Raw genomic sequence first — 23428 nt, 5'->3', positions numbered from 1 at the left:
CTCATGGAGTTTATATTCTAATAGATACTACGATATGGTTAATAGTGGCTACCCTTTAGGTAATGCTTCCTGTGGGACAGCACTCTACCTGGTTGAATCCTTAGTGCAACACTGCAAGGCAATTTTAACACTCTCATTTGACAGATGAGGAAATTGAGGCTTAGTGGTTTGCCCAAGGTCATCCAACTGGTATGTAAAGGAGCCAGAATCTGAAGCCAGGTCTATTTTATTTCAAAGCTCATGTTCTTCCATTTGTATAGTTGAAAAAAGTCAACAAAGCAATTTCACCTACAGTGTTTTATCTAATCTTTTGTTATCTAAATCAGTAAGGACACTCATTTCTGAACTGAAAGGTAATTATTCTCGGCTTGAGAGATTTGGTGAAAAAAAAATCACTAATTAATTGCATCATTTTGAGGGTATATCTTATTATCAGCTTGCCTTACTTGATGCAGTTTTTGCATGAACATATGTTTAGGGATAAAACTTATTCATAGAACACAAATTTTAGTTTAATTACAGTAGAAGAACTTAGCTGTTTTAAGAAAGTCTGTATCAACTAATTTTTAAAGCAAATAAAATAGTTTGTTAATGCAAATAATTGCATTCTAAGTCCCTTGTATAAACACTTTCTCAGGCTTTATTTATTTAAAATGTTCAGTTGATAGTAGCTCAGGAAAGATGGGGAGAGTCTGCATATGGTTCCTTAACTATGTAAATTGTCTTATATGTTTAAAGGCACCCTGGACTATCATACTATAATCCTCCAGAAAGACACACAGTAAAACAGAGAGGCAATGTAGTACAGAAATGTGTAAGCAAAGTCAAGGGGAGTCAAATGTTAACAAGAAACTCAGAGCTCAAATTAGTCAGAGAAATTCAAGGAAACCTGAAATTGGTTTTTTCAGTTGGTAAGCTGATCATTATTTCCACTGACATTTATTAAATACCTGCTGTGTGACAGGTCCTGCTTCGGCACTGGGAATAAAATAATGTTTACGAACAAGATCCCTGCCTGCCAGAACCGATGGTCTGGCAGGTTAGTGAGCGCAGTGAATTGTGGGTGAGGCAGCCGACTGGTTTAAAAGCTGAAGCCTCTGAAGCTTGATATACAGGAGACAGAGATACCCAGACACACAAGGGGAAGGAGAAGGGTAAAATGGTAAAGAACAAGAGATGAGATACTGGAAAACAATGATGAAGAAGAAACTGCGGCACACTGCAGGGAATGAAGGTCAAATCCAGGAGGAAAGGGCAAGTCCATAGTGGATTGTATTTCACAAACGAGTTCAGAATTGCATTTGTATAATGCTTTACAAATTCAAAATTTTAAATTTTCCAGAACAATTTCCCATGTGTCAAATCAGCCTTGATGATAACAGTGAAGAAGACTTTATTTTTATCTTCATCAGACAGATGAGCAAACTGAAGTCAGGGCAGTTTAATGATTTTTCCAGAGATCACAGAGTGTGTTACTTCAGTCTGCTGACTCCAAATTCAGAGCTCTTTCCACTGTTCTAGGACAGCACTCATGGAGGAGAGGGGTGAGTTGCCCTGCAGACTAGCTTGGTACAGACCATCTCAGCAAACCACGTGTGTTGGGAGAGTAAGGGCTTGACAGACACATACTGACGTCATTAGGAGAGATATACACGTGTTTCAGTAATGCTGAGGACAGCAGACGGTTTTGTGGTGAAATGTGATATGTATGTACCCTACCTGCCGTAACAGAGCTCAACGGGAGTTGTTGCTTAATTCTTTGCTGGCTTTGTTTTATTTAAACTGTGGATTAACACCAAGTTTTATAGATGCCTCACTCAGATCCAGCTCTTAAACTAGTGACTGAGTGATTCTCTGTGCAGTGATCAACACAAGGGTGACTAGGACTCAGAGCTCCCTGAAAAAGAAAATGTAGGCGTAGGGCTTCCCTGGTGGCGCAGTGGTTGAGGGTCCGCCTGCCGATGCAGGGGACACGGGTTCGTGCCCCAGTCCGGGAAGATCCCACATGCCGCGGCTGAGCCTACGTGTCCGGAGCCTGTGCTCTGCAACGGGAGAGGCCACAACAGTGAGAGGCCCGCGTACCGCACACACACACACACAAAAATGGAGCCCTTTCCTGATCACCCAGTCCAAGGCAGCTCCCAGTCTCTTTCCATTGTACCACTCTGCTTTTTTTTTAACTTTTATTTTTTAAATTTTTTATTGAAATATAGTTGATTTACAATGTTGTGTTAGTTTCAGGTGTACAGCAAAGTGATTCAGTTATACATATATATAGCTATTCTTTTTCAGATTCTTTTCCCTTATAGGTTATTACAAAATATTGAGTAGAGTTCCCTGTGCTATATAGTAGGTCCTTGTTGGTTACCTATTTTATATATAGTAGTATGTATATTTTAACCCCAAACTCCTAATTTATCCCTCCCTCCCTTTCCCCTTTGGTACCCATATGTTTGTTTTCTATGTCTCTAAGTCTAGTTCTGTTTTGCAAATAAGTTCATTTGTATCATTTTTTTTTTTAGAATCCACATATAAGCATATGATATTTGTCTTTAGACAAATACTTCACTTCTGACTTACTTCACTTAGTATGATAATCTCTAGGTCCACTCATGTTGCTGCAAATGTAATTATTTCATTCTTTTTTGTGGCTAATGTTCCCTTGTATGTATATATCACATTTCTTTATCCATTTATCTGTTGATGGCAGGTTAGGTTACTTCCATGTCTTGGCTGTTGTAAATAGTACTGCTATGAACTTTGGGGTGCATGTACCTTTTCAAATTATGGTTTTCTCCAGATATGTGCCCAGGAATGGGATTGCAGGATCATATGGCAACTCTATTTTTAGTTTTTGAAGGAACCTCCATACTGTTCTCCATAGTGGCTGCAACAATTTACATTCCCACAGCAGTGTAGGAGGGTTCCTTTTTCTCCACACCACATTCTGATTTGTTTTCATATATTCTTATCTATTCATATATTATGTAAAAAAAATTTATTGAGCACCTACTTTGTGACAAGGAACACGGTAAATTTCTGCCCTTGATAGAGCTGTCATTCCAGTGAAGAGGAATAATCAATAATCATCACTACCCGATCCTTCCACCCTGACTGGCACCATAAATGGAGCGGAGGATTCATGACAGCAGTGGAGTTGTTTTAGTTCTGCTGGAATTAGTGAACTTTCAGAGAACCTCTTCTTTCTCACCCTTTTACTGTTTACTTCTGTAAAGTGACCTCCGCAACTGGAGAAGTGGCAAGGAAAAGCACAAAGAACATGGCTGCAGTGGTCCCTTTAGGGCTCCAAAATTTATTTTATGATGCACGTTCTTGAGCAAGTCCTATTGTATACTTTTCACATTAATTTCTTCATTTGTAAAATGAGGTAGTCTTATCCATTGAGTGAATTAATTATGAAAGCATTTGATAAATGAAGCACCATCCAAACGACCCACTTAGGTGAGTATTGAATGCTGTCTGCCGATATCTCAAAATTTGCTGAAATTTTCCCCATCTGCTCCCAAGGGAGGGAGCTTCTTGAATATGTGCCTCCGTTTTCTTGTCCTTTGAATAAACAACACTGAATAATATTTAGCTTGTCTCTGATGATCATATTTTACTTTGAGTCTATCCTAACAGCATTCATTTTCTGTTCTTCTACAGTATTTTGGAAGTTTACTTGTCATTTTCTGTGTAGAACTGGCTTGTGGTGTTTGGACATATGAGCAGGAAATTATGGTGAGTTCAAAATGGAATATAACCACAGTCTGAAACAATATTCGTTCAGCCTTTTAAATCAGATACTCTGGAGTTGTTAGGCACGTGATTATTAATTTGAATGTTCATGCTATCTGGTAACAATGAATACTCCCAATACTTCTGAACTGTAGCATTTTCTTTTCTGTGTCTAAAGCATAGTTCCAAAGCATAATTTGTAATTTTTCATTTCCTCTATTCCTATATATATCTTTAATTCCACAGATTGCTTAAACATGGATATAATAGACTGAAAATTATATATGTTCTAAAATAATTTTACCATCTTCTGAGTGTATAATAGGAAATATTCACATTTGCAACAGGACTTGAGAAAAGTTGAAAAGCTACATGAAAACCTTATAAAATGCTGACTGCAGCTGTACACTGATGGCTAGGAAACACGTACCTTCTGTTTGCAGGAAGCCGAACCATCTTCCAAATTAAGAAGTGTGTGTTAGAATGAATGAGAATAAGAGTTTCTTAACCTTAAGATTTTACCAGTCATGTTCGGTATACCACTCCACTTCACCTCTGCTCTATTGGGCATTATTACTTATTTAATGTTTGCTCACTTCACTGGTGAAAATTGGTGCATTGATTATCAATGAGGTTGAGCACTTTTGCATGTCTGTGAAGTCTGGCTGTTTTTGTGGTGGCAGGTCAGATTCTTCCACTGTGAGCTTCGTAGAGTAATTCTGTTTCAGCAAGATGATGTTTTTTTCCCCCAACATGTAGTCTTTGGACTGTCTACAGCAGGAGTCCACCAGGGTGATTCTTTAAAATTCACATTATAGGGCTCTAGGCCAGAGCTGCTAGATCGGAATAGAGGAAAACGCAGGGACTGAGTATCTGCCTTTGTGGCAAGTTCCCCAGGTCAGTCTTCAACATTTTAAAGTTTAAGAGCTCTTAAGAAGCAAAGCAGATTCTTTTTTTTTAAAATTAAATTTAATTTATTTTTTATACAGCAGGTTCTTATTAGTTATCTATTTTATACATATTAGTGTATATATGTCAATCAAAATCTCCCAGTTCATCACATCACCACCACCCATGAAGCAGATTCTTTTACATTTGTTTCTGAGAGGCATTTTGGCAGTTGTGTAAGAAAATTGAAGACATCTCTGGTACTGGTGCAGTTATTAAAGATTCTATGGTAAATCTGCTACTGTACTGTGACACTGTTTTGAATACTAAGTGGTAATTACAGACTAGTGGGTACTCTACATACTTCAATTTACATGTAAACGATACTTTGGCACTGCTACACAGCTGAACCCCTCTGAAAACACTCATGCTTTCAATGTGGGACAACTCTCAGTAAGAAGAGAGAATTTATGGTTATTTTTTTCTCTATTAAAAATGGAAAAGTCAGGGCAGGTTCTAACTAGTTTAATATAAAGTTAAACACTATCTTCAAAACAAAATCTCCTCTTACAATAGGAATGCTCTTGTTGTCTTTGAGAATCATATTTTCACACCATCCCTAGAAACTTGGCATATTAAGGGAATGAAAGAGTGATGGATTCCAGGGACTCAGTTTTGGTGTCTTACTAATTTTTTCTAATTTCAAAAAACACATGGATCTCCTTAACATTCAAGCAATGAGTAGTAAATTGTATAATTAATTCTTGATCTCCTCATCTCAGCTTTTGTGTTCTTTTTGGTAATTAAAAGGTTTCTAAAAATGAGTTTACTTTCTAGTGGATTTTAAAAAATGGCTTGAACAGTGTTTATATCATACTAATATTTGATAAATTTCCTAAATTATAACAAGTTTGAAATGAATTAATTTAAGGTATTTGAAAGGAAATATTTTGACTCTAGTATAATTCTAAGGAACTTGAGGAAACAGAAAGGAATTGATACTTTTTAGATACTTGCTTCTATTCTGTGAAGGGGCCATCTGCAAGTATTTTTTTAGTATCACAATGGTACTAGATGGGTGTACACTGCCGTGCCCGCTGAAGGCATACATCACTGTTTTGCTTGTGTAAATCTTCCCCCAGGATAAAACAGGATAAAACAAGGGCTGTTTAAAAGTGAAATGTGGAAAGTAGTCCTTTAGGAAAAATGTTTGTCAGAATTTTTTTTTATTATTATTGCCTTTGCACTAATAGCAACGTGAATGAAAAGTGCCGTTAAAGTTTATGAGCTGCGAAATTTTGCAGAACCCAGACTTTGCGTAGAATGGGCTTTGTGCTCTTCTCTGTTCCATGCAAGGAGCCGATACATGTGTGTTTTCCTTTATGGCCAGAGCACTGTATTTTGTGCCCGAGCCTCAGTGACCACCTGTGTTTCTTGCTATATTTGGTTTCAGATCAATTGTGGTCACAAGTGGGAAACAACTTAATTTATTTTGGAAAATAACTTAAAAATAAGACTGTTCTAATAACCAAATCAAGAGATTGAGCATCAGGCAGCCTATTTTCCCATTATTTCTGTTTTTTGTATACATGTTCACCTCCCATTCATCATTCCTTCACTAGATGAAATCTATCAATCATGTTAACTGTTTCAGATTATAAATTTCTAGAGAATTTATTTCACTTCTATTTATTTTATGTTCAAAAGGATATGAGATAATAAGAATTTATAGTGCATAGCTTGAACTTTGGTTAGTTCTCTGAACTTTGGTGGAACCAGATGAACACACAGTATACCCAGTCAGCCCATTATTTAGGGAACAAAGTTGTGTGCCCAGGTGTTGGGGTGTTTTCTTTTGTATTGTACATTTCCAAGTAATAAAAAAGAAAATTAACAAAGGAACAAAATGAAGACTTTCTGTGGCCAGGAATTTTTAAACTACTATTGATATTGCTTTTTTTTTTTTTTTTTTTTTTTTGCGGTACGGTATGGGCCTAGCCGCTCCGCGGCATGTGGGATCCTCCCGGACCAGGGCATGAACCCACGTCCCCTGCATCAGCAGGCGGACTCTCAACCACTGCGCCACCAGGAAAGGCCGATATTACTATTTTTAAAAATAAGATTTCAAAATATTATGAATATTGAGTTAGTGTCAAATTTGCTTGACTTAGCCCGGTCAGTATTGCTCCATAAATCAGGTGTGGATGTCTGTCTAGTTTCCCAAGAGTTACTTTAATAACACACGTGTGGAGAGACTAGGATTTTTGTGACCCCATATCTCCTGTAGCACTGTACACAAAACATAACATGATATGCTAATTAGATTTCTTGCCAACTGTTGTGTCATGTACCTGAAGCTGTGTCATGGTTAAAAACTGTTCAGGGACATGGTGCTAGGTACCTTAAGAGGCAGAGCACAAAAAAATGCTTTCATTTCGGAACAATTTTTCTAGAATTCTAGCATGCCTCTAAAATCCAACTTTTTTTTTTTTTTTTTTTTTTTGCGGTACGCGGGCCTCTCACTGTTGTGGCCTCTCCCGGTGCGGAGCACAGGCTCCGGACGCACAGGCCCAGCGGCCATGGTTCACGGGCCCAGCCGCTCCGTGGCATGTGGGATCTTCCCAGACCGGGGCACGAACCCGTGTCCCCTGCATCGGCAGGCAGACTCTCAACCACTGCGCTACCAGGGAAGCCCTAAAATCCACTTTTTGAAAAGTTTACAGACTTATTCTAGAGTGAGGCTTGGCTTGAGCTGAACTCGTTCCCTTAATTCTTCTCCCTTTATTTTAGTACCATAATCTGCAGTCACTTCAAAGAACCATTTCATAGCATTACGAAATCAAATGAAAGGGCATTTTGCAGCAGGGATCGCTTGTTATGAGGAGCTCGGGTGTATCTACAGAACATAGAGCTTTACTTCTTTGTGATTTCCTTGAACTTGATATCGGCATTAAGTGATTTCGCATTATTTTGCTTAATATGAAGTACTTCCTCATTTAGTACAAAAATCTACAAGTAGAGATTGTTTGATACGTATTTAATAGCGCTGAGCTTAATTTAAGCCACAAACAAATACAAATTTAAGGCAGTGTTTGGCAATGGCAGTACATTCCAAGTAAGTGTGAGTATGTGGACGAGTCTATGAGTGAGTGTATTTGTGTGAATCTGTGAATGTATGTGTGTCTGAATGTGGCTGTTTGCATGTTACAGTTGTTGATACTTTGTCTTTTCTATCGCTAGGTTCCAGTACAGTGGTCAGACATGGTCACTTTGAAAGCCAGAATGACAAATTATGGCTTACCGAGATACCGGTGGCTTACTCATGCTTGGAACTTTTTTCAGAGAGAGGTAAGTGCTACCTTTTCTGAGGTAGAGGGTATGGAATAAATGACACACTTTCAAAACAAGTGTTCAAAGCTTTGGCTTTGGTCATTTTCCCTGTGCTGAAAAGTTAAGCCGATGATTCAGTTACCACTGGTGTAATTTTTTATTGAGAAATACTTTAAGTAGCTCTATGCCCTGCTTTTCTTCCACCATTTCCGCTTCATTTCCCACGGTTCACATATATTTTAGAATCTTTTAAAAGCCCTTTTGCTAAACTAAATTTTCCTTTTTTAATGAGAATTCCTTGATAATTACCCAAGCTCGATTTGAATGGATAATTTTTCGTGACTTTTAGAGCTATCTGTAATTTAAACATCATTTGAAAATTTAAAATAATGGGTCTTATTTGGAAATTAGGACTCAGCATATCATTAAAAGCATGAACTTTCTAGTCAGAAAGAACTTCGTTCAAATTCTGGCTCTGCTGCTTACTATTACATGAGCTTCTGTAATTTACTTAACTTCCTTAAGCTTCAGTCTCCTCATCTATAAAATGGGGATAATAAAAGTACCTATCTCCTCCAGGTGTTGCGAAGATAAAATGGGATCATAAGTTATTGTTAACAATAACATTACAAAGTTACGTGCTTTTAGCTTTTCTTACCTACCTTCCATATAGCACTGCATCCCATTATCCTCTCAGACAGGAACTATATTTAGATGTTTAAAATCTGGTGACTTGAAGTTAACCATTGATTCAAACTAAGTTCTTCTCCCAAGCAGTTTCCTTGCGATTGGAGTGACATTCCCAGATGACCAAGTCTATCTCTTTCTTTTACTGGCATTTAAAGCTGGGCTCCAAAGCATTTGAGAATCAGGGTCTTGCACAATAGAGGTCCTGCTCCCTGCTCAGTTACTCTGTCTTGGATACAGGCAGAGGTTCAAGTCCAGGATAATCTCCAAATCTGGCTCTTTGTGTTACAGTTGTTGAGATGGTGAAAATTATCACCGCAGCACAGATTTCCTGTTTATTTAACTGCTTCCTGACTTTGTTTGTTTACTCTTCATTTGTACTAAAAACAACGTGAAGGGAAAATAAGTGAAGCGTTAGGGAATTTATAATAAGCTGTGTTCAGCTACTGCCCGGAGTGGAAGCTTCCTAGAGCTCTTTATTTTCTGACAGTTGTGATGTGGACCATGATAATCCAGGTAAAAAAACAAAATGAGTTTTTTTTCTAATGGTACAAAGAGGGCGCCACCCTAGGTCGATAATGTACAGCGCTACAAATGATAGCGCACATATTTTTAGATTGGTTGTATGGTAAGTTCCCTCCTTTACATCATAGGCTTATTTCACTCCAGAGGAGGTGGTGAAGACCTCTGGGCCTCCTGAAAGAATTTTTAAAAGCCCCTTGTATTCATTTGCTAGGGCTGCAGCCATAACAAAGTACCACAGGCTGGGTGGCTTAAACAACAGAAATTTATTGTCTCACAACCCTGGAGGCTGGAAGTCTGAGATCGAGGCATCGGCAGGATTGCTTTTTTCCTGAGGCCTCTCTCCTGGGCTTGTAGACAGCCGAAGTCATCTCCCTGTGTCTTCACGTCATCTTCCCTCTGTGTCTGTGTTTAAATTTCCTCTTCTTATAAGGGCATAGGTCAGATGGGATTAGGACCACCCTTATGACCTTATTTTAATGCCTTCTGTAAAGACCTTCCCAAATATGGTCACATTCTGGAGGTTAGAACCTCACCGTGAATTTCGGTGGTGGGGCGGAAGGACACAATTCAGCTAACCATCTTCTCCCAAAATAAATTGTAGAGCAACCTTGTCAGGCTGCAGTTTTCCTGACTCCTCATTCGGTGCAGGTCTGGGCATGTACTTCACTTTAGTGGACTCTCACTTAAGCCCTAGTGATGTTTATTTAATACCTTTAAAAAAACTGATGCTAAGAACTGTATTTATTGATTGATTCTAACATAGAAGTTGGAGTATAGGCTTGAGAACAAATAGACTCCACCGCTGGCTGGTCTGTGATCTTGGCAACCTACTTGTCCTGTTCCTTAGAGCCTCAGGTTCTGCTTATGTAAAATGGTGGTGGAATTTTCCGGTTTGACAGCATGTTAGAAGAGTGGCCCCATCTCACAATGTGGCTCTAAAAGAGGCAGCAAGACTCCAAGGAGACGTAGGCCATAGTCATGTGTGGCTTAAGAATGGGTTTGCTTAAGGGAATTTCCAGGAAAATTTTCAGTATCAATTCAGTATCTTCTATTGATGAAGAAAAACAACCATGTAAAAAACAACAATATCTCAGGGACTTATTAAAATAAAAAAAAGCATCTGGCACAGAAGATGCTATGCATAAGTTATTTGGAAAAGTCATCTGTGTGGAGCACCTCACTTCCTGAGAAGGCCAGATAAATGGGCTGTTCTATTGTGGACGGAGTGAGCATGTTCCAAGAACCGTCCTCCTGTCAGCAACACAGAAACACACATGACATTAGGAAATGAGAAGTAGGTTTCTTCTGCATGCAAGGATTTAAAAAGACTGACTTGGAAAGGTAGTAGTTTATGATTTTTAGAAAGTGGTCATTTTACTACATGTATTTTTTATGGATACTCAATGACTTATGTAAAATACATGATGTTAACTTATGTTTGACTTAATTGGTGATGTTTGTGGTATATTTGTGGATTTTAGAACACATTTATAAGAAGGAAATACTAAAATTATTTTTAAAGTTTCTTGGAAAATTTTAGTATTACTCATAGCATCAGTATTTCATCATTTATAGTACTCAAGATGATTTTTTTCTCTTTATTTATTTATTTTTATTTTTTAACATCTTTATTGGAGTATAATTGCTTTACAATGGTGTGTTAGTTTCTGCTTTATAACAAAGTGAATCAGTTATACATATACATATGTTCCCATATCTCTTCCCTCTTGCATCTCCCTCCCTCCCACCCTCCCTATCCCACCCCTCTAGGTGGTCACAAAGCACCAAGCTGATCTCCCTGTGCTATGCAGCTGCTTCCCACTAGCTATCTGGTTTACGTTTGGTAGTGTATGTATGTCCATGCCACTCTCTCACTTCGTCTCAGCTTACCCTTCCCTCTCCCCGTATCCTCAAGTCCATTCTCTAGTAGGTCTCTTTATTCCCGTCTTGCCCCTAGGTTCTTCATGACCATTTTTTTTTTCTTTAAAATTAGATATTGGGCTTCCCTGGTGGTGCAGTGGTTGAGAGTCCACCTGCCGATGCAGGGGACACGGGTTCGTGCCCCGGTCCGGGAAGATCCCACATGCCGTGGAGCGGCTGCGCCCGTGAGCCATGGCCGCTGAGCCTGCGCGTCTGGAGCCTGTGCTCCGTAGCGGGAGAGGCCACAACAGTGAGAGGCCCGCGTACCACAGAAAAAAAAAAAAATTAGATATTTAAGCAAGTGAAAAAATGTAAAATGATTTTTTGTATTTCCTTGTTTCATTTTACGTAAGAAATTCAGAATTCTTTAAAGTTTATTTTAGTTGAAATTTTGAAATGGTGGATTGTGATATTTTACAATACAGTGTTAGTCCTGAGCACAGGGTGATTTGTTGGGCTACATAATTTTCAAAGCCAGTCACTCCTGACAAAATTCTTCTCCGTGACTGCCTGTACATAACCCTTGTTTCTGACTATATGGAAGAGTAACTGCCCTCTACCCAAGGACAGAAAGTTTTCATAGTTAATTACTCTGAATCTAATCTACATATGTCCTTAAGCAGGGTTTCTACACTTTGACCAGAGAAGGTTTTTGTTAATAGTTGGTGAAATGAGACTAAAAAGAAACAAAGACAACATAGTTTGTCTTAAATCCAACTTTATTGACACTAAAGACACATCATTTCTTCTGAGATTATGGTGATAAAATATGACAGTTTTTTTCAAGAGTCTCACTCAGTTGAATAAAAATTTGTTGGCCAAACCTATGTTTCCATCTCAGAAATTTTTGGAAATGTTCTGGTTAATGAATCGAGTTGGGTAATCTCTGTGATGTGGGCTGTTGGCCAAAAATCTTTCTACAGAGATTGCGGAAAGTTTTAATATAATATTTGAATTTGTTAAGCAGTTAAGTTGGTAACTAGGCAATATGCAAATAGATTGATCAACTATTCCCTAGTAGCTAGAGGTTTAATGTTAGATATAAGATTTCAGCTATTTGTTTTGTTAGTGTGTATTAACTTTGCTGCTATGTGATCACTTGTAGAGGATTTTACATTTGGGGGGAGGTAAGACTCAGTCATGCCTGATCTGTCTTCATGTGTTACGGGCATTATTGTTCAGAATTGTTCCATTATGGAGTCCTCTATTACATTTCTGTTGTCAACATAAAATGTGCACATATCATTAGGTGATGACAGAAGTGACTTTAGCTCTGGGTGCAAATATTTAAGAAATCTAACGTTCAGTCTCCCATAAGTTAAGAAAATATTTTTGTTGTTTCTGAGCCTGACCAGTGATTCTTTTGCAGTTCAAGTGCTGTGGAGTTGTCTATTTCACCGACTGGCTGGAAATGACAGAAATGGACTGGCCCCCAGATTCCTGTTGTGTTAGGGAATTCCCAGGATGTTCCAAACAGGCCCACCAGGAAGATCTCAGTGACCTTTATCAAGAGGTAAGGCCATATGTCATTAACTTATCATGGAAGTAAATTATCAACAACATGCCAATGCAATTTTCCTCTTCTGTCTAAATATGAGGGACCCGAAAATTGTTTTCCTCTGAAATGTGGAGAAAGAAGACAAAGCTAAAAGTTAATATAAAAATCTGAATACTAATCACATTTTAACAAAGTAAATTTGGAAAGACTAGGTTTTAGAATTAATTGGATTTTGAACTGTATTGTGTAGAACCAAGATCTATTGCCATTTCCTAAGAGCGCTTTAAAAACAGACATGCAGAGTGTGTGACTAACTCCGGACACTGGGGAAGACAAGGTTTGTAGTTCTTGAGCATAATGTGTATTTAGGGCTTCCATATAGACTAAAACATGGGGGCAGGGGATGGACAAAAAAACCAAAACCCAAAAAACCCCCAAAAACCCTTCTACTCTCCAGAGAAAATGCTGTCCTCGACTCTTCAGGTCCCCCTGCTGGCTAATATCAGTGATGTTAGTTTTAGCTGATTTAATGAAGTTAGATGCTCAGTGGGATTAAAGTCAGTTATCAAGTGGCTAAGAAACTTGCATATTTATGTTTTCCGGGAGAATTCATCAGAATCATCTGTTATTCCTTTGTTAGCAGAAGCTTTCCTATTCCTTCATCTTTAATGGTGATTTTCAAACTTTGTTAGCAGAGAAATCCTATTTTCAAATTAAAATCTAGAACTACACCATTCCAGTATAGTAGCCAATAGCTACAAGTGGCTATTGGCTATTCAATTAAAATAAAATAAAATAAAAATTACATTTCCTCAGTTGCACTAGCCACATTTTAAGGGCTCAACAGCCACTTGGGACTAGCAGTTCCTGTGTAGGCCAACACAGATATAAGACAGTTCCATCTTTATAGAAGGCTTCATTGTAGTCTTGATCTAGAATGGAAGCTCAAAATGTGAATCAGGTGGAAGGGAAGCTGCTCAGGCTGATGGGCTGGGATCATTTCCCAGATACATCACCAGTCAAGTATCTGGGTACCACAAATCATATTAACATAAAGTAACAATTTATATCATTCATAATATAATACACACATACACACACACACACATCTGATTTTCCCTGGAAATACTGTCATTGTTCAAAACGTCTTTTAGGCTGTCTGCCAAAGCCAGTTGTAGAGATGCTCGAAAATCAGTTGTATTAATTTATAGTGTAAATTAATGAATTTGAAAATGATGCTGGATTACCCACACAAATGTTTCATTTCATTCATGTCTTAGAGATGAATGACTTTTGACTGTTAAAAAGTTCATCTTAGAGGACAAGCCTTTGCCACATTTAAGGATACCCAAAATGAAGTGCTTTGGCCTCTGAAGGCAGGCCACAAAGAGGAGTGCCAAATATCTTTAAGAGATTCAGAATTGTGTTAGTCTTTCTAGGGCAGGAAAGTACCACAGAGTAAGTTAAACAACAGATATTTATTGTCTCACAGTTCTAAATGCTGTAAGTCTGAGATCAAGTGTCAGCAAGGTTGGTTCCTTCTGAGGCGTGTGAGGAAGAATCTATGCCTCAGCTTCTGGGGGTTTGTTGGGAATCATTGGTGTTCCTTGGCTTGTAGAAGCATCACCCAGATCTCTGCCTTTGTGCTTACATGCCATTCTCCCTGTTTGCATCTGTCTCCAAATTTCCCTTTTTCATAAGGACACCAGTCATATTAGACTAGGGGCCCACCCTTCTCCTGTATGACCTCATCTTAACTAATTATATCTGCAAGGATTCTATTTCCAAATAAGATCACATTCTGAGGTACTGGAGATTAGGGACTTAACATATGAATTTAGAGGGGATGAAATTTATCTCATAACAAGAATTGTTGAAGCAACTGAATAACTCAGGTGTTTACTTAAAAAGATAATCAAAATACTTATAGTCGTGCCTCACACTACTGGGAAGTATTGTATTTGGATGTTATCATTTTAAACATATTATGCTTAGTAGCATTTTGGCTTTGAATGAAAAGGAATATACAAGATATTGTATATTAAACGAAGAATTATTGAGTCAGTGTCTCTGAGTTCTGCAGTGATTATGTTACATTTTTTTTTCTGAGTGAAAGGTAAATATTGGTTGGTGACTGTAGTAGGGATGGTCACCTAACAAGTTCACCAGTTAAAGTCCTATTGATTTCATAAAACAGGAAACCAAGCTTAATATTTCTAAGATAATATTAGATGCAGATGTAATTGTGGATATTCAAATACATAACTTACCACTAGGTTTTAAAAAACAGATGATTACAGACAGACATTTATTTATTAAGATATAAGCCCCAGGGAGAGCCTCCTCCTGGGATAATAAACCATTTTGCAGAAAAATCCAAAACCAAAATACCCCAGAGGATTACAGTATAGATGTAAGTGTTGACATGTGAATTGAAACCTATCCACTTTCCTAGTGTGAACTTAATCCTTTGTTAGTTTTTAGGAGTAGCAAGTCAATATGGGGAATTATTGGGCTACATATGTAATAATTTCTACTTTCTTTAGTGATCAACACTGGTAACATGATTATAACCAATATTGATCCTGAGAATGACAAAACATGAATGAATTTACCACATCTTCCCACAAAGTCTGAGTATGGACAGATTCACTTCAGTTTTATTATTTAGTTGAAAGGCAGTCAATTAAACATTTAATAAAATTTTTTTGTTTAAAAATGCAATTCACTTTTGCTAGTAGTATTCATAATGAGACACTTTAATTTCAGGATGTCTAGAATTGCTTGTGACATGAATTTTAAGATTAAAAGAAACCACACTATTGTGCAAGTGCAAATTGATGGCCCATATTATTTTAAAAGTTTTCTCATATTTTCATCAAAAGACTTTGAAAAGCAAGCTGACATTATCAGTGACAAGATGTTCTTTAGACAAACTTCCAGCAGAGACAGAGGTTCATTATATGAGAGTAATCTGCTTTTGCATTTTACAATTAATAACAGATGCTGAGACTGGTAACATAGTGCATAATTATATGCATAGCTGACTTACAAAAGTGGATCACTTAGTAGCTTTATGGCAAAAGTACAATTAAATCCATCATTAAAAATAAGACTTAATTCCACTTTGCCCAGGAGAACATACGTTTCCTCGTTGCAGTGTGCCCAGAGATTATCCACCTGAAAGATGAGGGGTCTGAAAGGGTGAACAAGTGAGGGACAGCTGTTGGTATTTGGGAAATTTATTCTGAAGTAGCAAGTACTGAAAGGAGATATTTTAGAGGTCTTCAAAGTTCATCATTCCGAACAGGAACTAGACTTATTCATTGTTGCTCCAAGGGCCAGAAGTTACAGGAAGGAAATTTTGAATCAATAGACGGAAAACCTTGCTCATCAAAATCCGTCCAGTTGTGAGAAAGGTTCTCTTGTAAAGTCGTGAGTGTCTCATCACTAAAAATATTAAAGTCAAGGTCAGATAACTATGTCATTGGTGGGTAGAATGGATTTTTAAATTAAGAGTGAATCTGGACTAGATGAACTTCAAGGTCCCTTTTATCTTTCATATTCTGTAAGCTTAGAGATAAGAACTGACTTTCTTCCTGTAGTCTTTCTTCAGTAGTCTGAAATCAAGGAAATAAATCATTCTCAACCATCTGGTGGCCTGCATGGTCCCTGACCCATATGTCATATTTTATGACATATTTGAAATCTGTGAAAAATGACAGAGCGGAAATATAGCAACAATCGCACATTTTAAAAACATTTCCATCAGTGGTATTGTTGGGTTTGGCACACAGCCCCTCAAACATCCATAATGAGCTATCCACTTGTATAAAAGTATAGATTTAAAAGTATAGATTGTATAAAATCTTGTATAGAAGTATAGATTTAAAAATCTATAAAACTATCTCTGACCCTCAATTTGGTTCTATCCCATTCATTCATTCAAACAGTTTTGAATGCCTCCTGGGTTCCAAGTGCTATTGTGAACGCTGAAGATACCATGGAAAATGTTTCAGACAAAAAACTCTCCTCCAGTATAACTTATGTTCTAGTTAGGGATATAGACATTTAACAAGAGAAAAACAGCAATAAAAAATCATTTCAGGTGGCGGTAAGCACTTTGAAGACTCTGAACAGGGTCATGTGCTAAAGAATGGCTTTATTGGTGAGGGAATTATTTAAGATAGGATGTTTAGGAACAGGCTGTCTTAGGAGGTGGCATTTGAACCGAGACCAGTTGGTGAGAAGGATCCAGCCATGCAAAGATCCATTGAAGAGTATTTTTTTAGCCTAGGGAACCGCAGTGTATAAGCCCCCCTGGAGGTGGCCTGGACCAACGATTCCTGACTGCTTCCTACCCTGCAATTTGGGACTGTTTGTGTAACCACACTGTCTAAACAGTGGGTGTGAGACTTGGCTTCAGCAAAACCTCAGACTCAGAGTTTAAGTTGGTAAAATACAAGACTGAGATGCGTCTTTTCCTTCTTTCACCTGCCGAGTTTTCCATCATACCAGTTACTAAAGTTCTAGACTTGACTGGAGAATAAGACGAGAGAGAGAATAAAGAAGGCTGGTAGAAAAAAAGTTTTGGTAGAACAGGGACTTCTAACCCCTTGCCCATGGACCTGTGTTCTTGGATGGGCTTCAAGAGAAAAGTGGTATTGTTGAAATTGTTTTTGATATTTTATATGCATTTTTCAGTGAGTAGGATCTATAGCTTTCATCAGCTTTTCTTGGGGCTCCATACCTAAAAGTGTGAAGAACCACAGTTGTAGGGAATAGTTGCAGTGTTTGCTCTCAGGTAGGAAATGAAGAAAAAAACACCTCCTCAAAGAAACTGAAATGGCATTTTCCTCCTCTGTATGCCACCTCAAGAAAAATAAATGGATGTAAACAAGCTCACAACAGGCCCTACTTCAAATGGACCAAATCAAAATGTAAAACCGAGAGGGAGAGAGTCAAGTAAAATATGCTTCCAAAACCACATTTCTTTGTTTTGTAGTTAGGAGAAAAACTACTGTTAAAAGAGATTGACTGCTTCTTCAGAATAGTTATTCACAGAGGTTATGTAAGGGCCGGACAGAAAGATGGTTTCTACGAAGCTGTGTGCCTTTGGGACACTTGTTCTTTGGAGGCTTAGTCTTGATATGTTCCATGGCGTATTGGGTTTGAATATCAAATACTCTTAATAATTTCCTTTGCGGCAAATGATTTTGCTCCACGCCATTTCTGCCTCTTTAAAAGGTTGTTTATTTCTTTTCTGAGTAACAGGAAACCTCTACATACAAATAAAGAGATGGAAGAGGGCAGGGGTGTGAATGTGAAGGGGATGTGATCTTTCTGAGTCCTGACTTGCCAGATGAAGAACCCAGATGGTGATGGTGTGTATAGGTCTCCAATGCTCACAGATAGTAAATGGACATGCAGGGGTGCTCCCCCAGGTTAAAGCTGGGGGCAGCTCATGGTGACCGTGTGGGATGGCTTGTCTGAGGTTTTTATTCTCTCATGTGTGTATTAACCTTTCTGTGAGCTGAGAGTTAAGAATTCAGCCCTCACCCAGATTGGAGGTCCTTCTTCACCCATCTCCTTTGCATGCTGCTGTCCTTGGCAAACGGTATTTGTTTTATAATCAGTGTACAATTTTGGGGGGAAGTATCTCAGCTCTCAACACTTTTTATTAACACTCTTCCCCTGTCATCATCTTTGTGAGAATTAGGAAAGTGAGTCAGTACTATATGTCTGCTTTGACTAATAGAAACAACTTTTATTTTATAATTTTCACACACAACATCCTACACATAGAAATATTATCTCAGCACTTCTGAGCCAGAGGAAGAAACATGACAGAGTACTGTGGGTACAAAAGGACATGGTGGGGAAATGGGGGTGTGGCCTTATGGCAATCTCTACCTAGTTGTGGGATGGATTATTTTTCTCCCAGGAAATCCAGCTCTTAAGCTGCTAGTGAGATTCTTCTTGGGACCAAGTAAATTTCCACACCCCAAACAAACAAAATTAGGGGCAAGTGTTGAAAGAGAAGCCCAAGGCAGGAAGCAAGAGGTAACAGCTTAGGCCCCTGGCCAGGTACCATCCAGTTGCACTGATGTGAGGTTGATCACATCTGCATAGAAATGATCCTCACATCAGTGGCTAAAAGAAGAGGTAGGAATGAGATGATCTTGACTGGGACACAGGAAGGAGCCTGACACTGGGTGGGCAGTCCTTCATTGCCACTGTCTTTGCGATTGAGATGTGCAGTGAGAGCCCACAGAGCGGGTAGTAGTTCACTGGGCCTCCAATCTTAAAGCTGAGCAGGTGTTAGCCAGTTGCAGAAATCATTTGGGGGGTATGGGGCCCAAAAGGGCATTTCAGGCAGAGGCAATGGTGCAGAGTTAGAGCTGGAAGCGAGACAGCACAGCGGGAGCACAGGCGTGAGGAGGGCTGGACAGGGCAGACGCTGGCTCATGAAGAGCCCTGTATATCCTGCTAACGCGTGCATTTTATCCTGAAGTCTGTGAGTAGTTGCCGAATGAAGTGACAAACAGGTTCACAAATTTGAAACATGGTTAGGAAAGTAAAACTGAGAACAGAGGTGCCATGGGATTCTGATTTATTAATAATGAAGCTCTATTCTCAGATAAACACACAAAGAATCTCCTGCCCAGATAGTGAACCATAGGCAGCTTTCAAGCCCAGGGGTTATTTAGATGGAATATACCTAAGAAGTTCCATTCTCAGTTTTCTTTTGTATAAAGGCAAAACCCTCCCTCGTGCCTCTCTGCTGACTTCATTATCTCCTCCGTAACTGCTGGCAGGGATCAGGTTGACTCGGACTTGGGGTGATATCTGTTTTATCATCTGAAGCCCTGTAGGAGGAGCTTGGTCTTGGTGGAGGGGGGATGAATCCCTTTTACATTCAAGCTTCGCTTGATCTAATCAGGCCTTGAACTATTCTGCCAGTTTTGCTTCAGGTATACAAATGCCTTCTTCTTTTCTTTCATTCTCTTTCTCAACATAGTTCAGTTGTGAGCTTCCTGTTACCTATTCAGTATTCAAGCAACTTTTCCTCTTGTGCTTTATTAGTAGAGACTTGCAAACTTTGCCTTTAGAAGGTACTGATATGAAAGCCATTATAATATTTTGACCTGAAAAAGTACTGCACAAAGTAACAACTTTAGATATGTGCTTGAAAAATCATTAGGTCGTTGGGCTTCCCTGGTGGCGCAGTGGTTGAGAGTCCGCCTGCCGATGCAGGGGACACGGGTTCATGCCCCGGTCCGGGAAGATCCCACATGCCGCGGAGCTGCTGGGCCCGTGAGCCATGGCCGCTGAGCCTGCGCGTCCGGAGCCTGTGCTCCGCAACGAGGGAGGCCACAACAGCGAGAGGCCTGCATACCGCAAAAAAAAAAAAAAAATCATTAGGTCGGCATTGTGGAGCAGAAGTTGAGGTGAGAATTGGGTCTTGACGGGGGGAAATCAGGTGGGAAACTGTGCAGGTAATTCACTGTGAGGGATTGTAAGGGCTGGAATTCAGGTGTGCCACTGAGGAGGGCAAGGAGATGAATATGAAAGATATTTAAGAGGGAGAATGAACTGAATGATGATTGGGGTGGGTGTGGGGAGTGAGTGACAGGGAAGGTGCAAGGACAAGGACACCTGACATTGACTTGGACCCTAGAGAGATGAGAAAGCTGTTCATTGAGGGGAGTGATAGGATTTGATTAGTTCCACTTTGAAAATGCTGGGTTTAAGGTTCCTGTCAAGTCCTCCATGTGCAGAAACCCAGTAGGAAGTATGAAGCTCAGGAGACGGAACTCAGCCAGAGATCTGGGATTTGTGTGCACTAATTAGGAAAGTGCTGACTCCAGATACAGTGGCTTGGATGAGGTAGGACTCGTATTTCTCTCTCATGCACCACTCAGCTGGTCCAGGCTGCCAGGCAGCCCTGCTGCACAAGTTCACCCAGGGACCCAGGGGTGAGATAGCATCACCTTTTATGACACCTGTCTTCCAAAGTTGCCCCTGTTTTCCTCCAGTTCCAGTCAATTGGGAGGAGGAGGAAGTAGGAAGGAGAACGTCCAGTACATGAAGCTCTGCCCTCAGCACCTCTGCTCACATTCTCTTGGTTCACATGTCTGTGCTTAGCTGCAAGGGAAGCTGGGAAATGTGGTCTCTGGCTAGGAGGCTGTGTTCCCCTAGAAAATGCCACCTACCGTGAAGAGCAGAGAACAGCCTAGAGCAGGTGGGGGGACTGTCAGTTTACAGGTGTTATCAGTGTGTATGAGGCAATACATGCACAGGAGGAGGTAAGACCACACAAAGAGATGGTGTAAGGTATGCAGCAGAGGACAGAAGTTGGGAAATGGAAACCCATAAGGGCAGTGGAGAAGGCACCTATTGTAGGTAGAGAAGAAATGGAAAGCAGTGTCCTGAAAGTCAAAGAAGGAGAGGATTCTAAGAATGAGTTTTCCTTAGTGAAGAAACGTGGTTCAGATGTTAAGGCTAGGTTCCAAAACTAGACTCTTTGGGTTAAACCTTCCCTCTACTCCTTATTAGCTGTGTGACCTGGGGCAAGTTTTAAACCTCTCTGTGCTTCATTTTTATTACCTGTAAAGTGAGGATAACCAGAGTACCCATCTCAAGTTGTTTGGTGAGTGAATTAGCATGTTTACAACCCTTAGAATAGTGCAGGTTTGTAGTATCTACTACAGTAATAGCTGAGAGTTAAAGTAAATTAGGGATTGAAAAGTACACATTGGATTTTTCAAATAGGAGACACATACACAACTCTGTGAGCAAGTATTTTATATACATTACATCATTTCAGCCCTAAAACATTTCTGTGAAGGTACAGTATTATTATTTCCATTTTACAGATGAGAAATGTGGGGCGCAAAGAGGCTCGGTGACCTAGTCCAATTTCATAGAGCTAGTAAGTATCTAAACGGAGATCTATTTGATTCCAAAGCCCATACTTCAGTTAGGCACTAAAATTTCAAGATGTGGAGTACATGGTGAGGAGAAGGCTGAGTGTTTATAGATTTTTTTTCACTTCTAAACCTCAATTTTCTTGTCTATTAAATGAGATAATAATAGTACCTACCTCATTATGGTCTTATAAAAATAAATAGAGCTACTTAAGAAACCCTTAGCAAACCACTAGGCACATAATAAACACAAATCTTCAATGCATGGTGGTAGTTAATGACAATAACAGGAACTTGTTAACATATTTATTAGAGTAAATAGAAAAATTAGTGATCTATGATTAGATTTTTAACTAACCAAATTGCCCAGAATTTTGCTAGTAATACAGGAAAATACTCATTTTCTAGTTCTATTTGTGTTGGTTGAAGGTAGAATTTAGGTCAGGGTTTTGGGGACTTCATGTGGTTTCCCACTTTGCTTGTTTTCACACCTTCCCGCTTCTTAAGGACAAATATTTAGGGGACAGAAGGGCCCAGTGAGAGACGTCTGATGAGGGCTTTGTACATGTTCTGCTCAGTGAGGCAGGGAATGCCTGCCCCTGGACCTCACCTCCCTAGGGAGAATACCACCTTCTGAGTTTGCTGAAGCTAGTTTCTCTATAACCACATATCTGGTGAAAATGACACATGTTCAATAAACACAGTCATTTAAACTTGAGGATTGTGCTTCTCTAATGGGGAACTTGTGAGGATTAAATGAGATGTGAGTTTTTTGAGATACATGAAGACTTTTTCTACTGCATTTCCCATGTATGGGTTTGGCTAACTTTATTCTTCAGAGAACAGAAAATCCTGTAGTAAATTTTATTACTTGCTGTTGAATTTTATTTTTTAAGGAAGGATTTATTTCCCTGCAGAGCTTATGATTATCAGTGGAGAACTTTTGTTCCAACCTCTTTAAAGCTCATGAACTCATGAACTGCTATCACTCAGCTTTCAATTTTAAAATAAATAGGTCTGAATATTATATATTTGTACCTGGTAATTAACACGTCATTTCAAACTTGGGAGTTCTGTTTATGATGAAAACTCAACAACAGGAATATCAATACTGGCATGTATTGGCACCTAGATTTTATTTATACTTTATCTTCATAAGCACATTAGAGGTCTGCCTAATTTTTTGATGTGGCTTGTGAATATTGAGTACCGAAAAGCCACGGGGGTTCTTCTAATTTTAGAAACTCATTTTGGAGACAGATCAGAGAATAATTTCAAGTGTATAATTTCCTCAAGTGAAATGAGGCATCCTGACGTGCCTTCAAATAGATTCCAGGAAATATGGGGTTTAGTGATTTTTCTCTGATAAAAAGGTACTGTTGTTATTTACAGTCGACCAGAATTTTAATATTGCAGCAAGTAAAGTAGACTGGCTAACTTGTCTTATTCATACCTTTGAATTATCTGAGGTTATTAATGTGGTTTTATCTAGGAAGAAAACATATTCAGGATAAATCACCTCAGAGTATTTTATTTTGAGAAAAGCAAATAAACGCAATTCTGTTCCTTCCTATTTTGAATAAAAAAACCTTTGTGAAATGGAATGCAGTTTTGAACTCTAACATTTCTATTTCCCCTTTTGACCCACTCAACAGAAATGTTTGTTTATGCAACTAAATATCTATGAACAGTACAATAGATTACAGAGACATATTTCCATTTTTTCTTCTCTAGACTTAGTGTCTTGCTTTTCAACAAAAACTTCCGAGTTTACACTGAAAAAGTGTAAACCTTATGCGTGATTATTTGACTGGCTCAGAATAAGCTCACAACTTGTGTTCAGACTGAATTACTTCAAAGAGGGTGATGCAGAATGGACAGTAAACCCTGGAGCTGCTTCTACGAAGAATTT

General features: G+C 39.0%; 1 protein-coding gene across 1 annotated transcript in view; it reads left to right on the top strand.

Annotated features, from left to right (window-relative positions):
• Window positions 1–23428, top strand: part of TSPAN12 (tetraspanin 12) — a 65976-nt gene that overhangs the window by 34396 nt on the left and 8152 nt on the right. The window contains exons 6-8 of the mRNA XM_079931669.1: window positions 3667–3741; window positions 7867–7974; window positions 12458–12601. Coding sequence (XP_079787795.1) covers window positions 3667–3741; window positions 7867–7974; window positions 12458–12601 — 327 coding nt within the window. The remainder of the gene's footprint in view (window positions 1–3666; window positions 3742–7866; window positions 7975–12457; window positions 12602–23428) is intronic.

The sequence above is a fragment of the Stenella coeruleoalba genome, assembly GCF_951394435.1.
Source record: "Stenella coeruleoalba genome assembly, chromosome: 9".
Lineage (NCBI taxonomy): Eukaryota > Metazoa > Chordata > Mammalia > Artiodactyla > Delphinidae > Stenella > Stenella coeruleoalba.
Note: the sequence above shows the minus strand (reverse complement) of the source record. Positions and strands in the feature narration are given on the sequence as shown.